This window comes from Serinus canaria, chromosome 18, assembly GCF_022539315.1.
Source record: "Serinus canaria isolate serCan28SL12 chromosome 18, serCan2020, whole genome shotgun sequence".
Taxonomy (NCBI): Eukaryota; Metazoa; Chordata; class Aves; order Passeriformes; family Fringillidae; genus Serinus; species Serinus canaria.
In genome coordinates this window covers 10681164-10702697 of record NC_066331.1, presented here as the reverse complement: position 1 = coordinate 10702697, position 21534 = coordinate 10681164, and the positions used below count along the sequence as shown (strand labels likewise).

Genomic DNA, 21534 nt, shown 5'->3' with positions numbered 1-21534 from the left:
TGGCGGGGACGGCGGCGCGCGGGCGGGTGGGGGGGAGGCGCGCGCCCGCCGCTCGCTGCAGCACCCGGGACGCGCCCCCGCCGGCCGTGCTGCAGCGCGGGGAGGGGCCGTCCGTGACGGGCGGGGAAACTGCCCAATCAAAGCGGCGCTGCGGGGTGACGAGAGCCAATGGGCGCCGAGGAGGCGGGGCGCGGCGCGGGGGCGGGCCGGCCCACGGCGTGCGGAGGTTGCTATGGCTGTGGCCGGAGAGCGGCCGGGGCGTGGACCAATGGGAGCGTGCGGAGCCGCTGACGGACGCGGCTTCAAACCAATGGACGCGCGGCGCGCGGCGGCGGGGGCGGGCGGTGCGGCGGGGGGCGGCGGGGCCGGCGCGGCGCTAAAGGAGCGCGGCGGGCGCGGGGCGGAGCGGGCGCGGCGGAGCCGGCGGGCGGCGGGCGGGCGGCGGCCGGCGCTGCACAGGTGAGCCGGCGGGGCCGGCGGTGGAACCGGGGCACCGGGAGGGGGGCGGCTTGGCGGGGCCCCGCCCGCGGCGGGGGTGTGGCGGGGGCGGCGGGCCCGGCACACAAAGACCCCCTTGTTGGGCCGCCCGTCCGCGCCGCCCTCCCCCCGCTGCCGGTGCCGGCCCCGGCCGCGAGAGGAGGGGGCCGTTCCCGGCCGTTTTCGGCCATTTTCTGCCTTCCCCGCGGGCCCCGGGCGGGGGGCGCGGGGCTGCGGCCGCTGCGGGCGCCGCCGGGCCGAGCCGCGGCCGCCTCTTTGTCCTTCGGGCCCGGCGAGGGGCAGCGCGGCGGCGGCCCCGGGGCGCTGCTCGGGCCCGGGGCTGCCCTGCCGCGCCCTCCGCCCCCCCTTTGTTCACAACGTGTGTGAGGTTTTTTTGGATTTTTTTTTTTTTTTGGCTTTATTCTCACGTCGTCTGTTGGGAGTGCTGGATTCCTGCATGATAAATGTGCTCATTTGTGTGTTTCATTTGAATGCCATTGTTAGCGGAGCAGCCCTGGGTAGGGTGAGCTGCAGCTTGCCTTGCTTCTGCGGAGGGTCTTTTGTGCTGGGCTTTGTGGGGCTGGGAGCCCGGGTGGGAGGATGACCCTGGCCGGGTGCCGGTGCTCCCCCGAGGTTTGGGGTTAGCTTAGGAGCTGCTCTCCAGTCAGTCACACCGTTCGTGTGTGACCGGTGCGTGCCCTCCTGTATGAATGCCTTCATCTCCGTCTTCACCCTTTAATTCCGTTGGGCGCAATGATGGCTCATTTCGTTGTATGAGCTTTATTTGACCTTCAGGTTCCAGTGCCCCTCGGTGTGTAAAAGCGGAGTGCTGGCTGCCCCGGGCTGTGTCTCACCTGCCTGGCAGCGCTGACACCGAGGGCCATTGGCACGCCAGGGTGGCACTGGCGTTCCAGGGCTTTGTTGGAGCTCGTTCTGGAGCCTGGCACGGTGGGCACAGTCACCTTTCTCACGTGGGTTTCAAAGCTTGCTTATTTCATCTGTGGGCTCCTCCAGCCAAATGTGGCATTCATTGACTAAACCTTCAATTTTCTGGCGGAGGAGTCCAGCTATCACTTAGAGGTGTGCCCTCGACGATTCCATCTTTGTTCATGGAAATTTTCTCTGAGAGGCTCTTCTAAAATACTTTAAATGTTGAGTCATCATCTCTTGATTTGAATTAAGCCATCTGTGCTAAGGGATCTGCTCCTCACACCTCTGAAGGGTTCAGTGGCTTCAGGCTTGCTTTAACACTGAAGTTGGACAATGTAACAAATCTCTCTGCCTTAGCTGGAGACACAATTATCCTGTTTAATTACACGTTCTTCTCGGGAGGGTTGGGTTGCAGAACTTCCATCGGGGCGCGTGCCATAGTAGGAAAGGTGACAAATGCAGTTTGGGAGCCTCCCTGGCTTTGTTCCCAAGCTGGCCTTTGGGTAACCTGCTGGGAAAGGATTCCGTAGCCAATGTGAGGTTCTTCAGCAGGGAAGGTGGTGTGTGTTACAAACCAAGATGTTTAAAGTCCTGAGGAGCAAGGGTCAGGCTTTACCTTGGTGCTCTGTGGGCAGTTGCAGATGGATCTGCCAGCTCCAGGAATCCTGGCTGTGATGGCAGTGCCTATGGAAGGGGCTGGGGCCTCTCTTGGGTAGAGGCAGCCAGGTAAAATGAGTGTGCAGGAGCTCTTGTCAGTCAGTGGTTTTTCTCTCTGCTTCAAATTACCCGTGGAGCTGTTGGAAAATCCAGCATCATTCCTTACAGTGTTTTGAGCCCGGAGGTAAACTTGAGATCTGGAGACATTTTTTGGAATATGGTGATGTCAGCACTCAGGACTGAGAACGGGAGCAGGCTGTAGAAATGCAAAGTTTTTCAGGGAGAATATGAGCAAGGTTTAGCTGCCTGCATGGCTTGCAGAAACCCCAAGCGTCCCAAGTTCGTGTCTGTAGTTGCAAATCCACATTTTTAAAACTCGTCCTTGCCGCCTTCTGGTTTTTGCAGCAGAATCCACTGAGCAGATTTATGGGTTTGTATCTATCTCTGTGTTTTTGTTTTTCACTGTTCCATCACAGCTGAGTTTACTGCCAAGCTCTTGCTCTGTTTGCTCTCGTTCCTTATCTAAGCCCAGCACACAGGTGCGTGTTTTTCCTGCCCGCAGCTCTTGCTGGGATGTCTCTCCCTTGCTGCTGCACAGCTGGAACCCTGCTGGCTGTCCTGCACTGGGTTTGGGTGGCACTTGACAGGTAACTGAGCTTTTGTGTGGCACAGGTGTGTGAGCAGGGCCTCAGTTGTGCAGCTGTAGCTGTGAGCGATGCCTGGGGCTGCTTCTCCCAGGGGAGGAACTGGTGCTGGAGGAGGAACTGGTGCTGGGTCACTGGGTTGTGAGGCTGGTGTGTAACGTGCTCCTTGCTTTTCCCTCTCTGCTGGCAGGGTGACTGGGAGCAGACCCTTCTCTTGCCGGGATGGCGCAGAGGTCGGGGCAGGAGGATCCGGAGCGCTACCTCTTCGTGGACAGGGCTGTCATCTACAACCCTGCCACCCAGGCCGACTGGACTGCCAAGAAGCTGGTGTGGATCCCCTCGGAGCGCCATGGCTTCGAGGCAGCCAGCATCAAGGAGGAGAAGGGGGACGAGGTGTTGGTTGAACTGGCGGAGAACGGGAAGAAGGCGCTCGTCAATAAAGATGATGTTCAGAAGATGAATCCTCCCAAGTTCTCCAAAGTGGAAGACATGGCAGAATTAACCTGTTTAAATGAAGCCTCTGTATTGCATAATTTAAAGGATCGCTATTACTCTGGGCTCATCTATGTAAGTAGTAATTATGGGATCCATTCTGGGTGCTAATTCAGCTGACCGTACCTGATTGCCATCCCTACTGTCAGAGTAGGTCTTGGCTTTGATTTTGGCAGCCTAAATACTTTGTATCCCCAGCATTTGCATGAGTCCAAAGTCTTTTTCCATCCTGTGTACAGGTCAAGAGCTCTGTCATAAAACAAATAATACAGTTCTGTGAGCATCTTTTGGCCACAGAGTGTGACATGGCAGCTTGGGGGGCTCTGCTGTGCTGCTCCTTGGAGCACTTGCCTCCTGCTGAACTGATCCACTGAGCAGTGGCAAGTGGCTTCCTTAAGCTGAGGGAGGTGACAGACCCTCACTTTGCTGGATTGCTGTGTTTAACTGCTCATGTTATGATGTGAATGAGCACATCTCTTGTTTTAACTTGCTGTGTGTTAAAAATGGCAATAAGAGGCTCTGCTGGTATTTAAAATATGAAGTTTGGGAGTACTGGGAGTGCAAAATGTCTTTTTGGAACTGAATATCAGCCTAATGGCCAGGAAGGGATGTGTTCAAGTGCTTAAAATAAACCAATAAGATAAAGCTTGTTTTTTTCCAGTGGTTTTGAAGCACTGATTGAACATCTGGCTTATCAGCATCTTGCTCTGGAGTTGGGAATCACAGCGCCCTTGGTGCTATGTCTGACCCTGCTCCTCCCTTGGGCTCTGTCCCAGGTCTGTGCCTGCAGTCAGGGGCAGCTCCTGCTCTCTTGGCAGGCTGCTTGCACAGTGACTTGTTGGGTCAGGGAGTCAGGAACAGCTACAGGGAGACTTTCTGTCTCAAAAGACACTGGAACATTTGCTTAAATGCTTGCTTCACTTTTTATAAACACTTAAAGCTTAAATCCACTTTATTTAGTCCTGATAGCTGGCTCATTTTCCCCTCCATCTGGGGATTAGGGGTACATTTTTAGCTTGACCCTTGATAGTATTTGGACTTATTAAGAATTGTGTGCAACTACAAAGTGTTTTTTTGTATTTGTGTGTCTTTGTCAGCTTCCTCCTCCAAGGCTTTACAACAAGGTGCTCATAGCAGAGCTGGATGAAAAAATACTTCTGGAATGATTCTTGCATAAGGAAACTAATTGCATAATTAATGGATTGAAAAACAAAAAGTAAACAGGTTGATAGGTCAAAAGTTTCCAGTCTGTGTATCAATCCTAATTATGGCTGTTAGGAAATGCATTACAATTATAGCCCTATTTCATGATGAAGGGTAAAAACCTGCAGGCCTCAAATGTCACAGCAAGCTCTGCAAACACAGGCCCAGGTGTTTGTGGGGGTGCTGTCAGAACCTGGCACACAGGGCACAGGACTGTCACTCTGGGTCTGGCAGTGCCCCTTTGTGGGAGCCTGGCTGCTCGTGCATGTGGAGTTGGTGAGGTCCTGCAGGTGCCTGACCTTGTTCCCTTCCCAAAGGGTTCATTCTGCTCTGCTGGGCAGACTGGAGCTTGTTCCTTGTGTGATGCTGCTGCCAGGCTGGGGGTCAGTGCACGTGGCCTGTGTGACCTCCCTGCCCAAGCTGCGAGAGCTTGGTTGGGCTGAGAAGCTGCAGCATTTGTTGGGCTTTGCTGAGTTCCAGGGACATTGCTGGGGGATGCTGCTCTTGCCAAGAGCACTGCTTCAGTGCAGCTGTCAGAATTGGCTCCTGGGCTGAAGTGAAACCTGGCTGGCTTGGGGAAGGTGTGCAGAAGGGCAGTGTGGCATGTGTGGATGCTGCAGACATTCACCGGCCAGAGGGACACTGCAGGAGCTTGAGCTGTTGGGGGTAAGGAAAAGCTGCCTGGTGTAAGGAAAAGAGCCCAGGTGAGCTGAGCTGAAGCGAGTTCTGGTGGTTTGGCTGTGCTGACAGGAGCTGGTTAAAGCTCTGGTTGGATTTCCAGATTGTACTCCCATAATAACCAAATGAAAGTTGTGTGTGTTGGTGTTGGTCTCAAGCAGTTGAGGTGCAGGTGATGAATCTGATCAGGTCTCCTGGAATTTCCCAAACAGGCAGCATGGAGTGTTGCCTTTCTAGGAAGTGAAAGATGCAAGAATGTCAAGTGAAGTAGCCACACGTTTCCTTTCAAGCCCTAGAAAGGAAAGGAGAGAGCAGAGGGCTTTGGGTGGCTGCAGTCATCAGGCTGTGATCTGTGTCCAGGAACAGGAGGCTGACTAAGGCCCACAGTGACCTGGGCACTGATGCTCACTCCAAGAGTTTCATGTAACATCCAAGTAGGGGTGGCCAGCAGTTTCTGGAACTTGCAGCATCTCTGCTGCCTGCCAAGTGTGCTGATCTCAGGCTCTGAGCACCACTGCTGAGCTGGGGGAGGTGAACAAAGTGGAGAACATGGAAGGTCAGGGTTTGTAAAGGCATGGTGTCACTGCCTGGTCCTGTCCCTCTGGGGCCTGCTCATAGCAGCACAGAACATAAAAAGGAGCAGGACCAGTACAAGGGTGGTTGGAGTGTCAGTTATGGTGATCCCAGTTTTGCTTTGGAGATGGAATAACTTTAATTTCTTGCTCCACTTTTACATCATCTGTTGCATTGGTTGCCACAAGGTTCACTTGGAGTGTTAGTGCTGGCTCTGTGAAGGTGCAGCCCCCTACAGCAGGTAGTTTAGTTGTTTTTTCATTGTTTCTGCCTTTGCTTGGAGTTTTCACTCTTTGTGCTTCATGGCCGAACTTCCCCAAATCCTGTGCTTTTCTAGGGATACCAATGTTTCTTACCTATCATTTGAGTCACTAATGCTCAGAATCGATCTTCATATCCTGCTGGAGTGGGTTTTGCTTGTGAATGCTTGTGAACGTTGATTCTCCCGTTCAAAACTGAACTGCTGGGGCTGCCCTGCTTTGGAGTGGCCAGCTTTAATCCTGGCTTCAGGCTGCATTAGTGACATCCTTCAGCTGCAGATCAGGAGCTGGAGGTGGTTCACTGGGAGGGCACCCAGGAGGAATACCCACAGGCTTAGGAGGTCCTTTGAAGATTTGGAATAAACATGATTTTGCTCAGACTGGTTTTATGGTGCTTCCTGAATATCCTTATCCCATGAACTGAGTTCCAGGTGGCTTTCTGGGGGTGTTGTGTAAGAAAGGAGTAGTTCTAGTCAGAGGTTTTGGCTCACTGAGGTCTGTACCCTGGCTGAGGAAACATCTTTATAAGACCTGCATGTAAAATGCCACCGTGGAGGCTTCTAGATATCAGCCCTAGAGCTTGGTTTGTGCACAGGTTGTGTCTGCAGAATATGATTTCATGGTGGGGAGAAGCCTTTGAATCAGAGAATGAGATGGAGAAATGAAATCCACTGGGAAGGGTGGATGGTGAGAGTCCCTCAGCCCTGCATGCTGCACTTTCAAGACCACACTTAATTCTTTGTCACAAGCTATGATAGACATTAGGTGACACTTTACCCAGCCATTTAAAGCTCTTTTGATGGCAAGAAAGACTCTTCAATCCCACTTTTAAAAATGTATTTTAAATTTAGAAGCATCGCCTTGTGGCCAGAAATATCCTGTCAGAGCCAGTGGGTCTCTCATGGCTGTGCAGGTTTGCCACAAGGTTCTGATTTTGCAGGGAATCCAACACCTGAGCTGCAGCTGGCTGGGTGTTAATGGTCTGACTGGTGGGTGCAGCTGAACATGGAGCAGTTCTGGGGTAAATGGCACATTTCCCACTCAGTGGGAGCCTGAGTGCCTTTTCTGATGCTCTGGCAGGGCCACAAGTCTGGCTAGTGCAGTCAGAGTTCCCACTGTAGTAGGGTGGGATGAAAGAATTGCTCACTCCAACACAGGCTGTAATTTTATCTGCTGTAAAACCCAAGGTACCCCAAATTCTATGTGCTTTATAGTGATTTATTTTAAAACCATTCCTGTTGCCACATCTGTGGTAGGCCCAGCTTTCCTGGATAAGGCCTTGCCCAGAGGTGGTTCTGTGGCTTTGTGATACCCTCAGAAATCATTGCAGCTTCTTCTTAACTGCTTCCTGCCCCCACTCAGCCAGGAGGATTGAAATACACAGAATTTCTCTGTGCCAGTGTCCAGATGGTCCCTTGTGACTGGTGGGGGATGTGGGGAGCCCTGGGGGGCTCAGGTGGGCACAGGTACCCCCGTGTGTGTGCTGTGGGCTGAGTCAGGTTAGAGTGAGGAGGTTTGCTGCTCTAGATTCAGCTTCAGAGTCCCCCAAACTCCAGTGAACTGTGCATTATCTTCCCTGCTCACTCCCCCATGGCTTTTTTTAAGCCAAGACTTTTGAAAAAGCGTTGGAAGCTGTTTATGTGAGGCTGTGAGTTCCTGGAAGCCTCCTGCTGGTTCTGCTCTCCTGGCACAGGGCTGCTGGCCTTTCTTTGCACCAGTGAAGTAGAAAACGTGCTCATTGTTGTGCAAGTAAAACACTGCAGCAGGTATTTGTTGATAATTGCAACTGTTACCTCTGTAATGGCTCTGCAGCCCTGTTATTTCACTTTTGAATGTACTTTCCATTTTATTGGAGTAGGAGAGGGAAAGAATGGGAGCTGTGGCACAGTCCCCAGTTCCAGAGCCTGCTGTGGGTGGCAGCTCTTACAGCCCTGCACTGGAGGAGCTGTCTTTAAGCTGTTCCTTCTGTTAAGCTGCTGCCTCCTGTGAGGCCTGAGTGTAACCTAGAACAATCTGTGGGATTATATAAGCGTCTGTGGTCTAATTGCTTTAATTTTCCTGCTGGTCCAGTTGGGAATGTTTCACGTTACTGACTGTCAAAGATTGGTATTAAAAGAAACCTGCAAGAAATGGAGTTTCTTACTTAATTCTTTTTCCTACCACAAGTCAGTCACTGGATCTAATACCCAGCATGTGGCAGAAGAAATGCTGGGGTTCACTGGTGGAGCTGATTTGACACAAGAACTTTTTTTATGTTGGCTCTGAATTTTGGAAGACTCATAAATGTGATCGAGTTGAGGGAGCTGTGTGCAGGGTTAGAAATGTCTGAGGGACTGCAAGAAGTGAATCAGGTAAGCAGAGGTGTGAAAAAGGGCTTGTTCTTGTCAAACTGTGTTTCTGTAAAAAGGTGGGGTAAGAGTGCAAGAAGGAGCAGCAGTTAGCTCTGTTCTCTGCTGTGCAGGTGCTCAGGTGGGTGCATTGTGCTGAGGACACCCCTCCAGCCCTGTGCCTGGGTCAGAACTGCTGCAGGGCTGTCTGTGCAGCAGTCAGGCTCTGACATGCAGCTCTCCAGGAGCCTGCTGGAAGGATTTTAATTCTGCTTTAGCCCTGCTGCAAGCTCAGCTCATGTTCTAGCCCTGAGCAGTTGCTGAGGCAGTTTGAGCCCAGGCTGTGACCCTGAGTGTGTCTGTGTGAGAGGAGGAGCTGGCAGGGCAGGGCACTGCTGGGCTGGGGGTTCTCTCTGAGCACATCACCTGAGGGCTGGGAGTGTGGAAACTCAGCCCTGCTGAGCCTCTGCTCAGCCCCAGATGTGCAGTGCATCCCCAGACAAATCCATAGTGTGGGCTGAGCTTTTCCTTTCTTACCTGGTGGGTGTGTTGGGCTCCTTCCCTTTCTCATTCTCCTGCTGGGCTGCCCTGAGTTAATCTGAGATTCCCAGGCTGTTCCTTGCCCTTGTTGAGCACCCTTTGATTGCAGTGTTGTGCCCACCCCAGGGCACAGCCTCACCTTCATCCCCTCTGGGGCTGAGGAGTCCCTGTCCTCCTTTAGGGCTTGGCTTGGATAATTTCAGGGAGAAAAGGTGCTCTGTGAGAAAACCATGTTTAGCTCAGGGAACTCAGCTTGGAATGTGAAAGGTGAGTCTGTAACCTCAGGAAGTGAAAACCAGGCAAAGAAAATGCTCTGTTGAGGCAATTTGTCAACTGGAGAGTGAGCTCCACTCCCTTAGTTATGGGATAGTGCTTAAAGCATGCAGTGCTGGGCTGGGAATGCCTGGTTTCTGTTTCAGCTAATAATGAGAGCTGTCTAAATGCTTACTTCAGCTTAATTATTTATGTAGTAATAGAGTGGACCTGTCACTTTTTATATTTGAAGAATTGAGGCTAAAGGCTGAGCCTGTGTTTGGGGGGATTGTTAGATCACAGGTTGTTCCAAGTGCCCAGCTGTACCTGCATGGTGCTGGTGTCTCAGTGGTGCTTTGAGGAGGCCTCTGCATGGCATGGCACAGGAGAGCAAGCCAGCAGGAGTGTTCCTGCAAGGGACAGCACCAGCCTTTCCTTACCTGACCTCCCCCTGTGCATGCACAGGGCAGGATGCTGTGGGTGTGAGGGAGGACAGGCCATGAGGCCACACTCCAGATGGAGCCTGAACTCCCAGGTGGTTTCACCTGGGAATAACTCCCCCTCTTTGCCAGTTGTTCACTCACAGCCACCTCCCTGCCAGGCTGCTGGGATGGAATGGGGTTTGAAAGAGGCCAGTGCCAGGATCCTGAGCTCTGCAGGCTGGGACAGCTTACCAGAACCCAAATTGCTGCATGATAAACTACTGGATACAGGCTGGAAGCATCTGGAAGCCTTCACATGCACATTTAGTGTCCTGGAGGGGAGCTTGTATAACCAAGCTCTCAGTCAGAGCTCTCCTGTACTGCTGGTGTCTGGAGCCCTGCCTGGAGAGTGCATTCCAGGGTGTCCTGTCCTGGTTGGTGCTGTCTGTTCCTGGGGAGGCAGGAATGTGTTCAAACAGCTGATCCATCAGCTCAAGGTGAATCAGCATCTCTGCTCGCCTTTCAATTCTTAATGTGCTCATCCACCTCTGTCAGCTGAAAAATGAATGAAGGCTGGGTCTCCATCCAGCCTGGGCTGTTACTGGAGCTCACCCAGCTCTCATTCCCACCTGACAATTCCAGCAGAGTCCACAGGATAGAGTTCATCCAGTGGGTGTCCATTTGTTAAGCAGATGTGTGTATATTCTTGATAATTCCTCCTGGGGTTGCTCACCAAGAAGCTTTTTGAGGGGTTTTAAACACACTCTCCTTTTCATGTGTTTGGTTTCCATGCACAAAGCCCTTTCCTGCTTTTTTAGGCACAGTGATTCACCGTGAGACTTGCAGTTATAAAACAGCTGTGAAAGATTTTGGTACCATTTGCTCCCTCCCAATTTAATTTGGCTCATTAAAAGCATCCTTTCTGTGTTTCTGTGCCTGCCAAGCCATGAAGCCAGCCCACCAATATGTTCATGTATTGCTTGCTGCAGTCAGGAAATTGGGAAAATTCAGTTCCATCTTCCTGTGAATAAATGAAGGCTGTGCAGGGTGGTGCTGGTTTGAGAAAGGTCTCATTTTGAGATTCTGCAGGGAAACAGCAGGAGAGGGAACTGGTAAGACACTCAGCAAATCAGGGTGTTGGAGTTCAGGGTGCTGCATGCAAAGAGCTGCCATGGCACAGAGGGAATGGGCTGGGATAAAAACCTCTCCTTTAGATTCAGTTTCAAATAAAGCAATCCCAGCGCTTGCAAAATGTAGAATTTTGTGCTTTATAACTTCTACTTCAGCCCTGTTCAATATAAAGATTTTTCAATGAACCCTTTTCAGTTGCCCAGGACATTTGTTGGCCCTCTCTGCTTTGGTTGTGTTGGCCTTTGCCTGCTCCATTCCTTCCAGGTTCACAGGTCCATCAGCTGCTGCTTCAGGAGATAGCTGGAAAGGCTTCCAGGTTAGGTGTTACCAAGAGAGGTTTGTTGAGTTTGTTTTGCTGGGTTATTAACTCTTCATGTAGCTAAAATAGTAACATTTACTCCATGTCTGTGCTGGGGAAGTAAACTAAAGATGCCAAAGCAACTGGAGGGAGGAGAGAAGGATAATCTTCAAAGAGCTGTTTTCTCCCAGCACTTAATTTTTTAAAAAAATTGTTTACCAGATCAATTAATTTATGTCTGGGCAAGGGCAGTGATTCTGGGGAAAAACCAACAGCTTTCTTTTGGGAACATAAAATGCCAAAACAAAGTTCTGGATGAACCTGGAGAGCAGTCAAGGTGTTGTGTTGGGAGGGGGTCAGCAGTGCAGGTGGGTTTGCAGTAATTCCCTTAGAGCTCTGTCCTGGCTCAGGGGAGGAGCAGCAGCCAGGAGGGAAATGTCCCCTCTGTGAGGCTCACTGGGTGAGGAGTCCAACCCAGGAGGGAAATGTCCCCTCTGTGAGGCTCACTGGGTGAGGAGTCCAACCCAGGAGGGAAATGTCCCCTCTGTGAGGCTCACTGGGTGAGGAGTCCAACCCAGGAGGGAAATGTCCCCTCTGTGAGGCTCACTGGGTGAGGAGTCCAACCCAGGAGGGAAATGTCCCCTCTGTGAGGCTCTGTGGGTGAGGAGCAGCAGCCCAGGAGGGAAATGTCCCCTCTGTGAGGCTCTGTGGGTGAGAGGCAGAGCAGGGTGAGCATCCAGAGCTCTCCTGGAGGGCAGAGCCCTGCTGGCCTCAGCTCCTTGTGGTGCCTGGCACTGCTGAGAGCTGTGCTGGGACAGCTCTGGGGTGGACTCTGGCCCTGGGAATTCCTCTCCCAGCACTCAGCAGTGACCAGCTCCCTCCTGAGCTGTGCCTGCACTGGAGGAGCACAGGGGAGGTGCTGCTCCCTGGCTCTGAGCTGGGATTCTGTGCTGGCCTTGGCAAACATCTTCTTCTTCTGGTTACCCTCACTGGAAGGCTGGACTGGAAGCAGGCTTGTGGCAGTTCTCAGAGCCTCTGTGTCACTGCTGGTGGTGGCAGAGGGATGTGGGTGACCTCAGCTGGCCCAGGGAGGGTGCTGGGAAGGGGTGCCCTCTGTTCAGCAGTTAATTGGCTCCTTGCATGTTTGCAGCAAGCTGTTAAAAGAACTGTCCTGCCTTCCCTCCCTTCACCAGGGAGCAGGAATGAGCCTGGGCAGGGAAGTGCTGCTGTTTCCAGCCAGCTCTGTGTGACATTTGTCTGCAGCACTCTCCAGGTCAGTCAGGAAGGGCAGGAGCACTGATGCTGGCAGAAGGGACAGTGGTAGGAAAGGAGCTGGGGAGGAGCTGCCCACTGGCCAAGAGCTCCACGTTATGTTGAGTTAATGACTGATAAATTGTTCTTTATGCTTGGCTCGCTTGCCCTGATAAGATGTGTTTCCTTTCTCTGGAGAAAGAAATACCTTGTTGAGGTGGTAAGGCCCTGCAGTTATCATCCAGCAGATCTGAGCAAAGCACAGGGACTATTTTCCTGCAAGGACATGAGATGTCCCTGTGTCAGGACATCTGGCTGAAAACCAAGTTCTTTCTCTTTGCTGATGGTGCTCCTGGACTCAGTTCAGAGAACACCTTCTGCCTGTCTTTCCAAAAGCTGCTGGAGGTGTAGAAAGGACAGGGGGGCACCTTTTCCTCCAGATAAAATTTCTTATACTTACAAAAGAAAAAAAAAAAGGCAGATTGGGCCTGTCAGCTACTGTGTTCATACCAATGTAGCAGAAATAGTTTTTAAAATGGACAAATGTTATACCCTGGGTGACCTGCTCAGTATTTTGGGCTCTCAACAGCTGTTAAAGCTTTCTGTTTGTTCTCCCCATCCTTTTTCTCCTCTCAGCCTGCAGAGGTAAGAGATGTGGTTTTCCTGACATTCAGAGAGATGCTTCCTATTTCTGCCAAACCTGGTCTCTCCTGTTCCCTTCCTGAGCTGGTAAAGATGGGAATTTCAGTAGTGACCAAAAGGAACGTGCTGCCAAGCATGTGAGGAGACAGCAGTGAGGGGAGAGATGAGATATTCTGCTTTTTTCAGAGCAGTCAGTGATGGAGAGATGAGATATTCTGCTTTCTTCAGAGCAGTCAGTGAATGGAGAGATGAGATATTCTGCTTTCTTCAGAGCAGTCAGGTGTGGTTGCTGCTGGAGGGGCTGGGGCTAAGCAGATTCCTTGGCCAGGGAGCACCCAGGAGGGAGAGCTGTGCTGTGTGCAGGGAGCAGTGTCTGTCAGAGCCCCTGATCCTGAGCCAGGCCAGGCTCCTCTGTCCTCCCTCCTAACCCAGTGTCTGTGGCTGCCAGGGCTGTTCTGTCATGATTCCTCAGGAAGAACTGCAGGAGCAGGGCTGGAGGAGAGTGCTTGGGTCACAGGGAAGTGCAGCCCCAATGCAGCGGGCATTGCTGCAGTGTGGGCTCAGTCCTGTGGCACTTGGGGCATTTTGGCTGAACAGAAATGGCTCAGTGAAATCAGCAATGTCCATTTTATCCTGGTTCCTTGACACTCTGCTTGTCCACTTCTGTGCAGTGTCAGCTCTGCAGGGAGGGTGTGAAACACCTGCAGGGCTGTCCCTCAGCTGGGCTGGGAAGGGAGGGAGCGACCCCTCTGTGGGATGAAAAGGGCTGATGGCAGGAAGGATGGATGGTTATGAGACTGTGACAGGGTAGCAGAAACGATGGTGGTTTGACATAGGCTCTTCCCTCATCTAGATTATTTACAGAACAATGGATATTATCAGTTCCTTCAAAATGAAATTAACTTGAAATGCACATTTTACTGAAGGAGTTGAACATCAAAAGGTGTCCATAGAGCTGGAACTTGGCGAACGGAAGAGAGATTTAAATGTCTGTGGGAAAGAGATCAGATACTCCTCTTCAAATTTACCTAGCCTTATTATCTTTAAATTACTTTTTATGCAGGAAATTAAAGAGCCTTTTAAGAGAACTAGAAACCAATCATTTGAATATAGCATGCACTTTGAGTTGCTCTACAAAAAGCACCTCAATTTTGTTTTAAGATAAATATTCTAGAGCCTGTGAAAAGGCTTTCTGTTCTTTAGGACTTTATTTCAATACTGTTTACTAACAGAAATGTTTGTTATTTTTTCTTTTCCCAGACCTATTCAGGGCTGTTCTGTGTAGTCATAAATCCTTACAAGAACCTCCCAATTTATTCAGAGAACATCATTGAGATGTACAGAGGGAAGAAGCGCCACGAGATGCCACCGCACATTTACGCCATCTCCGAGTCTGCCTACAGGTGCATGCTGCAAGGTAAGGACAGGCTGGGCTCTGGCACTGCCTGGCCACTCCTCAGTGTCCCTGCAGCTGGGGCTTCCCTTCCCAGCCCCCTGCAGTCAGTCAGGGTTTTAAGGAGGGGGAGAGAGCCAGGTTTGTAACTGGCTGAGGTGCAGCAGCAAGGTGACACCAGCACAGCTGGGCTGAGCCATTGCTGCTCTGCGAGTTGTGTCAGAAATACTTTGTTCCCCAAAAAAAGAGCTAAGTTGCATGCCCAAAGATGTTGTGCACTGGCTCTGGATGGAGGAAGAGTGAAAGAGGGGGGTTGGAAAGGCAGTGCTATAAGAGTGTTGGTGTTTGGCAGCTGGCAAATAATCCGAGGTGACAATGGAACAATGGTGGGTTTGAGCTCAAAAAGAGGTCAGGGAAATAGTTAACCTGCAGGAGTTCCTTTCTTTTTCTCTGCACTGATGTGTGTCTGTAGCAGAATGGAGTGAGTTCACGGAGGGCTCATGGTTTGAATTTTGGCTTTAAGGTTGTGCTGGACCAACATGGAAACTGAATCTGATGTGACAGAAATGAGCACGTGCTGTTGAACTCACACAGCTGCATTTCTGACACAGGGTTTTGGAAGCACAGCTCGTTCCAATACTGATTCATGTTTAGGGGGCTGTTGAAGATGTGGGGACAGCAGCATTTTTCTGCAGCCAGGTGTGTGTAACCAGGAGCCAGCTCTGCACACCTTGCTGTGTGTTGTGCTGTGGCTGAATTTGGGCTGGAAGGAGGGGAAGAGCTCTTTGACCTACTTCACCCAAACTGAGGGAAAGCTGTTTCTGCTACCAGGTTAAACCATTTAAATGTTAACTTTTGGTTTTTTTAGACACTTCATCTTTAAGTGCATCACACAAGTCTTTGTTTCTTGAATTGTGACTTTGTCTTTAGGGCTGCTTAATAATCAACTGCAGGTTGCTGAGTGTCCTTTCACCTCGGGAGAGCTGTGCCAGCAGAGTGGGGTGATGCAGGGACAGAAAGGGGGGGAGAGTAGCAAACTGGGGCCACCAAGAGTGCTTCTGCTTCCCAGTGGGTACCTGGGGCTCTGTTTCATGTGTTTTTGTGAAAGAAACTGACTTCTTGACCAGAACAACAGCCTCTAGCAGCTCAGGCTGGAGCACCCCTCATAAGTGCATGTGGAATAATAGCAGGGCAAACCTTAAGATTTATTTTAAGGAGTTTTCTGTAGCAGTCTCAAGTGGATTGTGATTAAGTGCTTCCCAGTCTGAAAGCACCTCTTGAAATGGTCTCAAGAATACACTGAAATGTCCTTGAGCCAAATGTCCTCTAATAAAGTAGGTCAATGTCAGCAGTCACCACACTCCGGGTGCTCCATATATTTGCTCACATACCCTGCTGGAACTCGTTTGTGTCTCTGGAGATCCTGCTCCATGGACAAATGGTACTATTTTTGGAAGGTGGAATTAAAAAAAATGCACATGGTGGCATATGTTTGGTTACAGCCCTCTTTTCTTTCCTTCTGATGCATGGAGGTTTATATTCTCTATCAAATCTCTCTGTGCTTGCTTTTTGGTTTTGAGAGCCTGAGTTCTCATCTGAACTAATGAAGGCATAGCTTGGAATAAGAGTAGATGAAATCCATGCAATGGGATCCATTATTTAGGGGAGCACTTGTTTAAGGGTAGCTCAATCTGTGTTTCTAGTGCCCCTCACCTGTATGGAGCCACTCCCTGTTCAGTTTAGGAAGCATTTGCAGGAGTTAGTGAGTTTCCCATTGGTGATTTGTCTGCACAGCTGCATTGCAGGGACAAATACAAGCTCCAGCACAGGCATGAGTGCTGGTGAGGGGGAGCAGTGAGTGTTTGTGCCAGGTGGAGTGGGGGGCTCTGGCACTGACCCTGCTGCTTCTCTGCTTCCAGGGCCCCTGGTGCAGAGAGACACTTCAGGGAACTTTGTCTCCATGTAAATAAAACTTGCAGTTACAACAAGCAAGGTTTTGTAGTCATTAGAGCACCAAGTAATATTTGTCTTAACAGTAGCAGATGATTACATTATTCTGTTTGTTTCTGGTTATCAGTGGCAACACAAGGTCAGCTACTGAGTGTGCCCAGGGCTTGGTGAGGATGGGTTTTCCCTATCAAGTATTTAACACAATGTGCAGAATGTCTCTCATTTCTTCTAACTCTGCCCTGTGTTTTAGTCAGCACCCAGTCTTCAGTGAAACAGAAAATGTGTGTCAGGAAGTTTTGCCTGGTAGAAGTGTGTCTGTAACCATGAGCTGGGTTAATCCAAAGGCTGCAGATTAATCATCAGAGGTGTCTGCAGGCATTTGTGTGCAGCAGAATCCTTGGCCAGGATGCTGTTGCTGATAAGTTACTGACACATGCTTGTGAAAGTGTTGCTGTGCAGTTCCTGTCTGTGCCTGTGCATGTAGCTGGGGTGGCACAGAGGGCTGGGGAGAGGAGCTCTTCCAGTGTTATTGAGGTCCTGCTTCTGCTGGTGCAGCATGTCCACAGGTTCCTCTTGATAGGAACGGCTGCTGTGTTTCAGTGTTTGACGTCTGAAGTTTAATTATTAGGATTCAGACCTGAAATTGAAACCATAGGAATGCAATTCCTTTGGAGAATATGACCTTCCCCTAACAGAAATATCCTGGCCACTAATCTAGATTAATGAAAGTGGTTGGCTGGATTTTCCTGGCCTGTTCAGTGGTATTTTGTGCAGTATAATCATGTTTATTTTCCTTGCAGCTAATCACAAACTACTCATTTCCAGGTGTTTGTGAGCTGTTTACTGTGATTAACAGGATACCTGGACCTGAGCTGTGACTCTGAGCAAGCTGATTTCTGAAACCACAATTTTACTGTGCTGAGGATTGGGCACAGTGAGTAAAGTGTTACTCAGGTTCTCAGTGCTTTCATGCCTCTAATTCAGAGCATGGACAGTCACAGCTCAGCTTCCAGTTTCTGCTTTGCTGAGGTTTTGTGTGTTTCAATATTTGTGCTTAAATAAGAAAATGGAGATTTTTATTTAGATTATGAAAGCAAAGGCTTTTCTGGCCAGCAGAACTGGTGTATGTGCATCTCCACAGTTATTCCTTGTGTTAAACATTGCTGGAACACTCTGAGATTTCCTAAACTGGGGGTACAAAGGAATCCCTGCAGTTCTCCATGTGTGCTGTGGTGGAAGAGTCTGTGTGGAAGCATTGCCATCAAACCCTGCTCTGTTCTTGGCCCCTGAAGAATTTCCTGTTTGGGGGGACCTCCTGCCCCCCTGTCAGCCCTCCCTGTGCCCTCTGGAGAGGGAGCAATGGGCTGGAGATGGGGGGCAGTGCTTGCCAAAGACAGAGGGCAGAGGCTGGGGGAAGAGTGTGACCCCCACCCAGCATGGCTCTGAGAGCCCACTTTGGAGGGGATGGGTGCCCCAGGCAGGCAGGAGGAGCTCTGGGAGGTGCAGGAATGCTGCCCATTTCTGGGTGTTGCAGATGAACTGTGAGGGAACAGGGATCTGGGGTAGGTTCTGCAGGGAAAAGCAAACTCGGGCTGAGTGCTGCCCTTTCTGCAGCAGTGGCATCACAGATTGAGTTGAGGGTGCTCCTGTTGGAGACAGGCAGGAGCTGGGCTGCATTCTACTTGTGCCAGTCAGGCTTTCTCTCCAGGAAAAGCCTCATTACCCAGTGCCTGACCACAGAAGATAATAACCTGCAATTCAGCTTTCCAGACTGGATTTCCCCTCTCTTTCCCCCAGTAATTATTTTTCAAAGTGCTGTGGTAGGAGGGTGTTACTTGACAGGTGGTTTAGTGGATTTCTGCTGCACTTTCCCTTCATTTCCCTGAGGAGGAGGTGAAGCAGGGAGTACCCATGGCCAGGGGTGATGGGCTGGGCTGGGCTGGCCCCACACAGCATTGCTGACATGATCAGAAGGAATTGCTGTCCTAATCCTGTGCCAATGTTGACCTTAATTCTGCTTGGTTATACAATTTTCAAGCCTTGCTGGTTTTCTTCAGTCCTGCTCAAAGTTGTGGGCCATAAAAATTTGCCACAGAGCAGGATTTTCTTTGAGAAAAAATGAATTTTCTGGGGCTGATAGGGCTGTGACAATACTTTACCAACAAGGGAGATCTGATTGTGCAAAAGCAGCACTCACAAAATTTTCTCTAGTGCTTTTTCCACAGCTGACTTTCTCTTTTCCCTCTTCCCTTCCAGTTTTCCCACAGGATTTCTGGAGGAAGTGTGGCTTTGTTTTATTGTGCCTCTGTTCAGTGACATACAAGTGCTTCGGAGGAAATATTAAGGAAAACTTGTTGACTTTTTGTTGCTAGAGCCCAGCTTGCCTGTTAACATTACTCCTGTATAATTATGCTTAGTCTCTCCTTTTTATCCTGTTTCCCTGAGGACATCTTGATGAGCCCCAAATTAGCAGTGATATTTTAGGCTGCCTTTAATCCTGTTGCAGAGAAGGTTTATCGGAAACAGCCTGAGAGGGGAAGGGAACACTTGGTGTTGGAGAAGCCAGAACTGCCTCCAGGTGCAATGCTCCTCTCTTCAAAACATCTTCTCCAGCTATATTTGTGCTTAAGCTTGATTTAAGTCCTCCCTTGGGGGCATAGCCACCCACAGATATGGAAGAAAAGAATTGAAACTAAAAGAAGACATTTTTTTTCTTTTAAAGGTCTCTTAAATCTTCAAATGGAAGAGGGAAAAATTGCTCTGAGACTGGAAAAGTTGGGAGTGATGGTTGGTGTTCTCTGTTGTGAGGAGCAGATGGAACCTGATAAATGTGCCATTAATGTTCTTGGTATTTTCATTCCATCTTGGCTTCCCCAAAGGGTCCCCAAGGCCTTTTAAGGAGTTACAAAGTGCAGGATGGTGATCCCAGCAGAACTGGCTGCTTGGTAAATGTCATGTGGAGGATTTATAGATCCCTTTATGGTTACATGGAGAATTCTGGGCTTTCCCTTGGTCCACTCAGGCAGGTGTGGAGTATAAATACTCAGGTGAGATCACCACTAACACCCAGCTTGCTTGTACACCTCCAGCAGTCTCTCATGCAGTGTCTGCGTGGCTGAGTGCAGGGAGATTCCTGAAGCAAGAAACAAAGTAGGAAAAACTGAAATCCATCATGCTGAAAGTCTCCTGCCTTGTTATTTTTGAATCTGAAGTAAAATGATAAATACTGCTGTCAGCTGAACTTGTTTTGCAATATTTCATCCCCTTGCCCTCACTTTTGTGTGCTGTCTCTTGGTATCAAGATCCCTGCCCCCTGTGGGATTCAGGGGCTGGGAGTTGTCATGGTTGAAATCCCTGGACCTTGCTTGGCCAGCTGTGAATGGCACCAGTAGCAGGTACCTACTGAGCTTACACAACCTGGTTCTAGAAACTGCATTTGAAACTCTTTTTGTTCTTGTTGGAAAGGTTTAGTGCTTTACTGACCTTTGTCCTCCTCTGTGTCAAAATGGGACTGGATCCCTGTTGATTGTTCAGCTCAAGGTTGGGCACTTAATTAGCAATGATGATACTTCCAGGGCACAGCTCTCTCTGAAGCCTTAATTGCTTGGAGTTGGCATCTTTTTTTACATAATTTCAGTAACTTTGTTGTATTTACAAATGTCACAAGGGTGACAATTGTTACATAAGGAATTTTTAGTTTCCTCCGTGCCTGGGTTTTCTTCTCCCTTCTGAAGTGCAATGCTGCAATAGATGAGCCACTTCCATGGGATTTTTGGTGGATATTCTGAGCAAGCAGAGATGACTTTAATTTTAAAACTTGCTATGCAAGCTGGCCTTATAATTGAATTGTGACTGTGCCTACAGACAGGAATTCAAGGCTAAGTGCACCCAACTTGGGAAATCATTCATGAGATGAATCATTTCGTGTGATCACTCAGTCAGCACCTGCTCCTGCACCGAAGCTTTCCTTTAAATTAAACTCCTTTTATTTCTAGGTAGTTGTGAAATGGATAATTTGCTTCTGCTTGGCCCAAGCCTGGATGACAGGCACAAGCAGCAATGCCTTGATGTAACAAAACCTGCGACGTGTTCTAATCTCGGGAGCAGCGTGAGAGCCGTGCTGGGCACAGAGCTGGGGCTGGTCAGCCCTGCCTGCATTCCTGGGCTGAGAGGGCAGCTAGGCCACCCTGCCCCTGCCAGCACTCGCTGCAGCTCCTTTTGCCTCCCCCTTCCTCTTAAATTTGTTGTCCTTTGGCAAGGGAGCAGCAGAGCAGCGTTTATCCCTTGGCCAGTGGGGAGAGGTGAGGGCTGTCCTGCTCCCTGTCTGGGACCCCAGAGGTGAGGGCTGTCCTGCTTCCTGTCTGGGACCCCAGAGGTGAGGGCTGTCCTGCTCCTTGTCTGGGACCCCAGAGGTGAGGTGGGGGCTGTCCTGCTGTCCTGCTCCTTGTCTGGGACCCCAGAGGTGAGGTGGGGGCTGTCCTGCTGTCCTGCTTCCTGTCTGGGACCCCAGAGGTGAGGACTCTCCTGCTCCTTGTCTGGGACCCCAGGCTCACAGCAGCAGCACAATTACCAATTTCTGTCTTGGTGCATCCCCAGCCTCCTCTCACTTGTCCAGGCTTGATGCTCTCAGGTACTCCTGGCAGGCTTTGGAGCCTTCCTCAAGGACTCAGGGTTGTAAGGTGTTGTGCATCTGTTTCAGAGAGCAAGGTGAATAAAAGCTCATGGCTTTCTGATCACCCTGGGCCATTCAAATTCATCCTGCTCTTGGGTTTTTTTCAAAGTGGGGGTAAAGCCATCAGATGGTGTGGAGAAGGAAATGCAGAAGAAAAAATAGGTGTCTGCCTTTTGATGTGTGTCTGCTGTGAAGCTGCTCAGGGATTTTCTTGTGGAAAACTTGAGAAAAAGAGCAGGAAATCATTCTCTGAAGGGTTGGTAAATAGAAAATGCTGAAAATAGAAAATCTGCAAGAGCCAATTCCTTAATCTCAGAGGTGGAATAGCTGATGGACTGTGGTGCACCAAAGCATTTGGCAGCAGAGCAGCCAGGTGGGAGCTGCTGGAGCCATCTCTGAGGGTCCTGCTCACAGCACTGTGCCCATGATCAGCTTTGCAAAAGGAGTTTGATAACAATCCTAACCAAGAGGGGTTGTAGCAGTGTGAGGAAAGGCCTTCCTATGGGCAGAGGACTAGTTAAAGATTGGTCAATCTTGCCCATTGTTTTGTGCTTTTTATGGTTTGGGAGTTGCTGCTGCAAACCCTGGAACCTGCATTCCTCTTGGGAAAGATGGACTCCATGGGAATGCTGGAGCTGCTGCTTCTGCAGGAGCTGGGGGATGGAGGGTCTGGGGACATCTAAAAGCAGCAGTGGCTGTAAATCAGGTAGAGAATGTGAGCAGTGAGTGGGAAAAGGATCAA

General features: G+C 50.2%; 1 protein-coding gene across 1 annotated transcript in view; it reads left to right on the top strand.

Annotated features, from left to right (window-relative positions):
- Window positions 1-371: 371 nt before the first annotated feature.
- MYH10 (myosin heavy chain 10) overlaps window positions 372-21534 on the top strand; it is a 92030-nt gene continuing 70867 nt past the window's right edge. The window contains exons 1-3 of the mRNA XM_050981414.1: window positions 372-459; window positions 2899-3275; window positions 14038-14194. Of these exons, the coding sequence (XP_050837371.1) occupies window positions 2931-3275; window positions 14038-14194 (502 nt within the window). The 5' untranslated portion in view covers window positions 372-459; window positions 2899-2930. The remainder of the gene's footprint in view (window positions 460-2898; window positions 3276-14037; window positions 14195-21534) is intronic.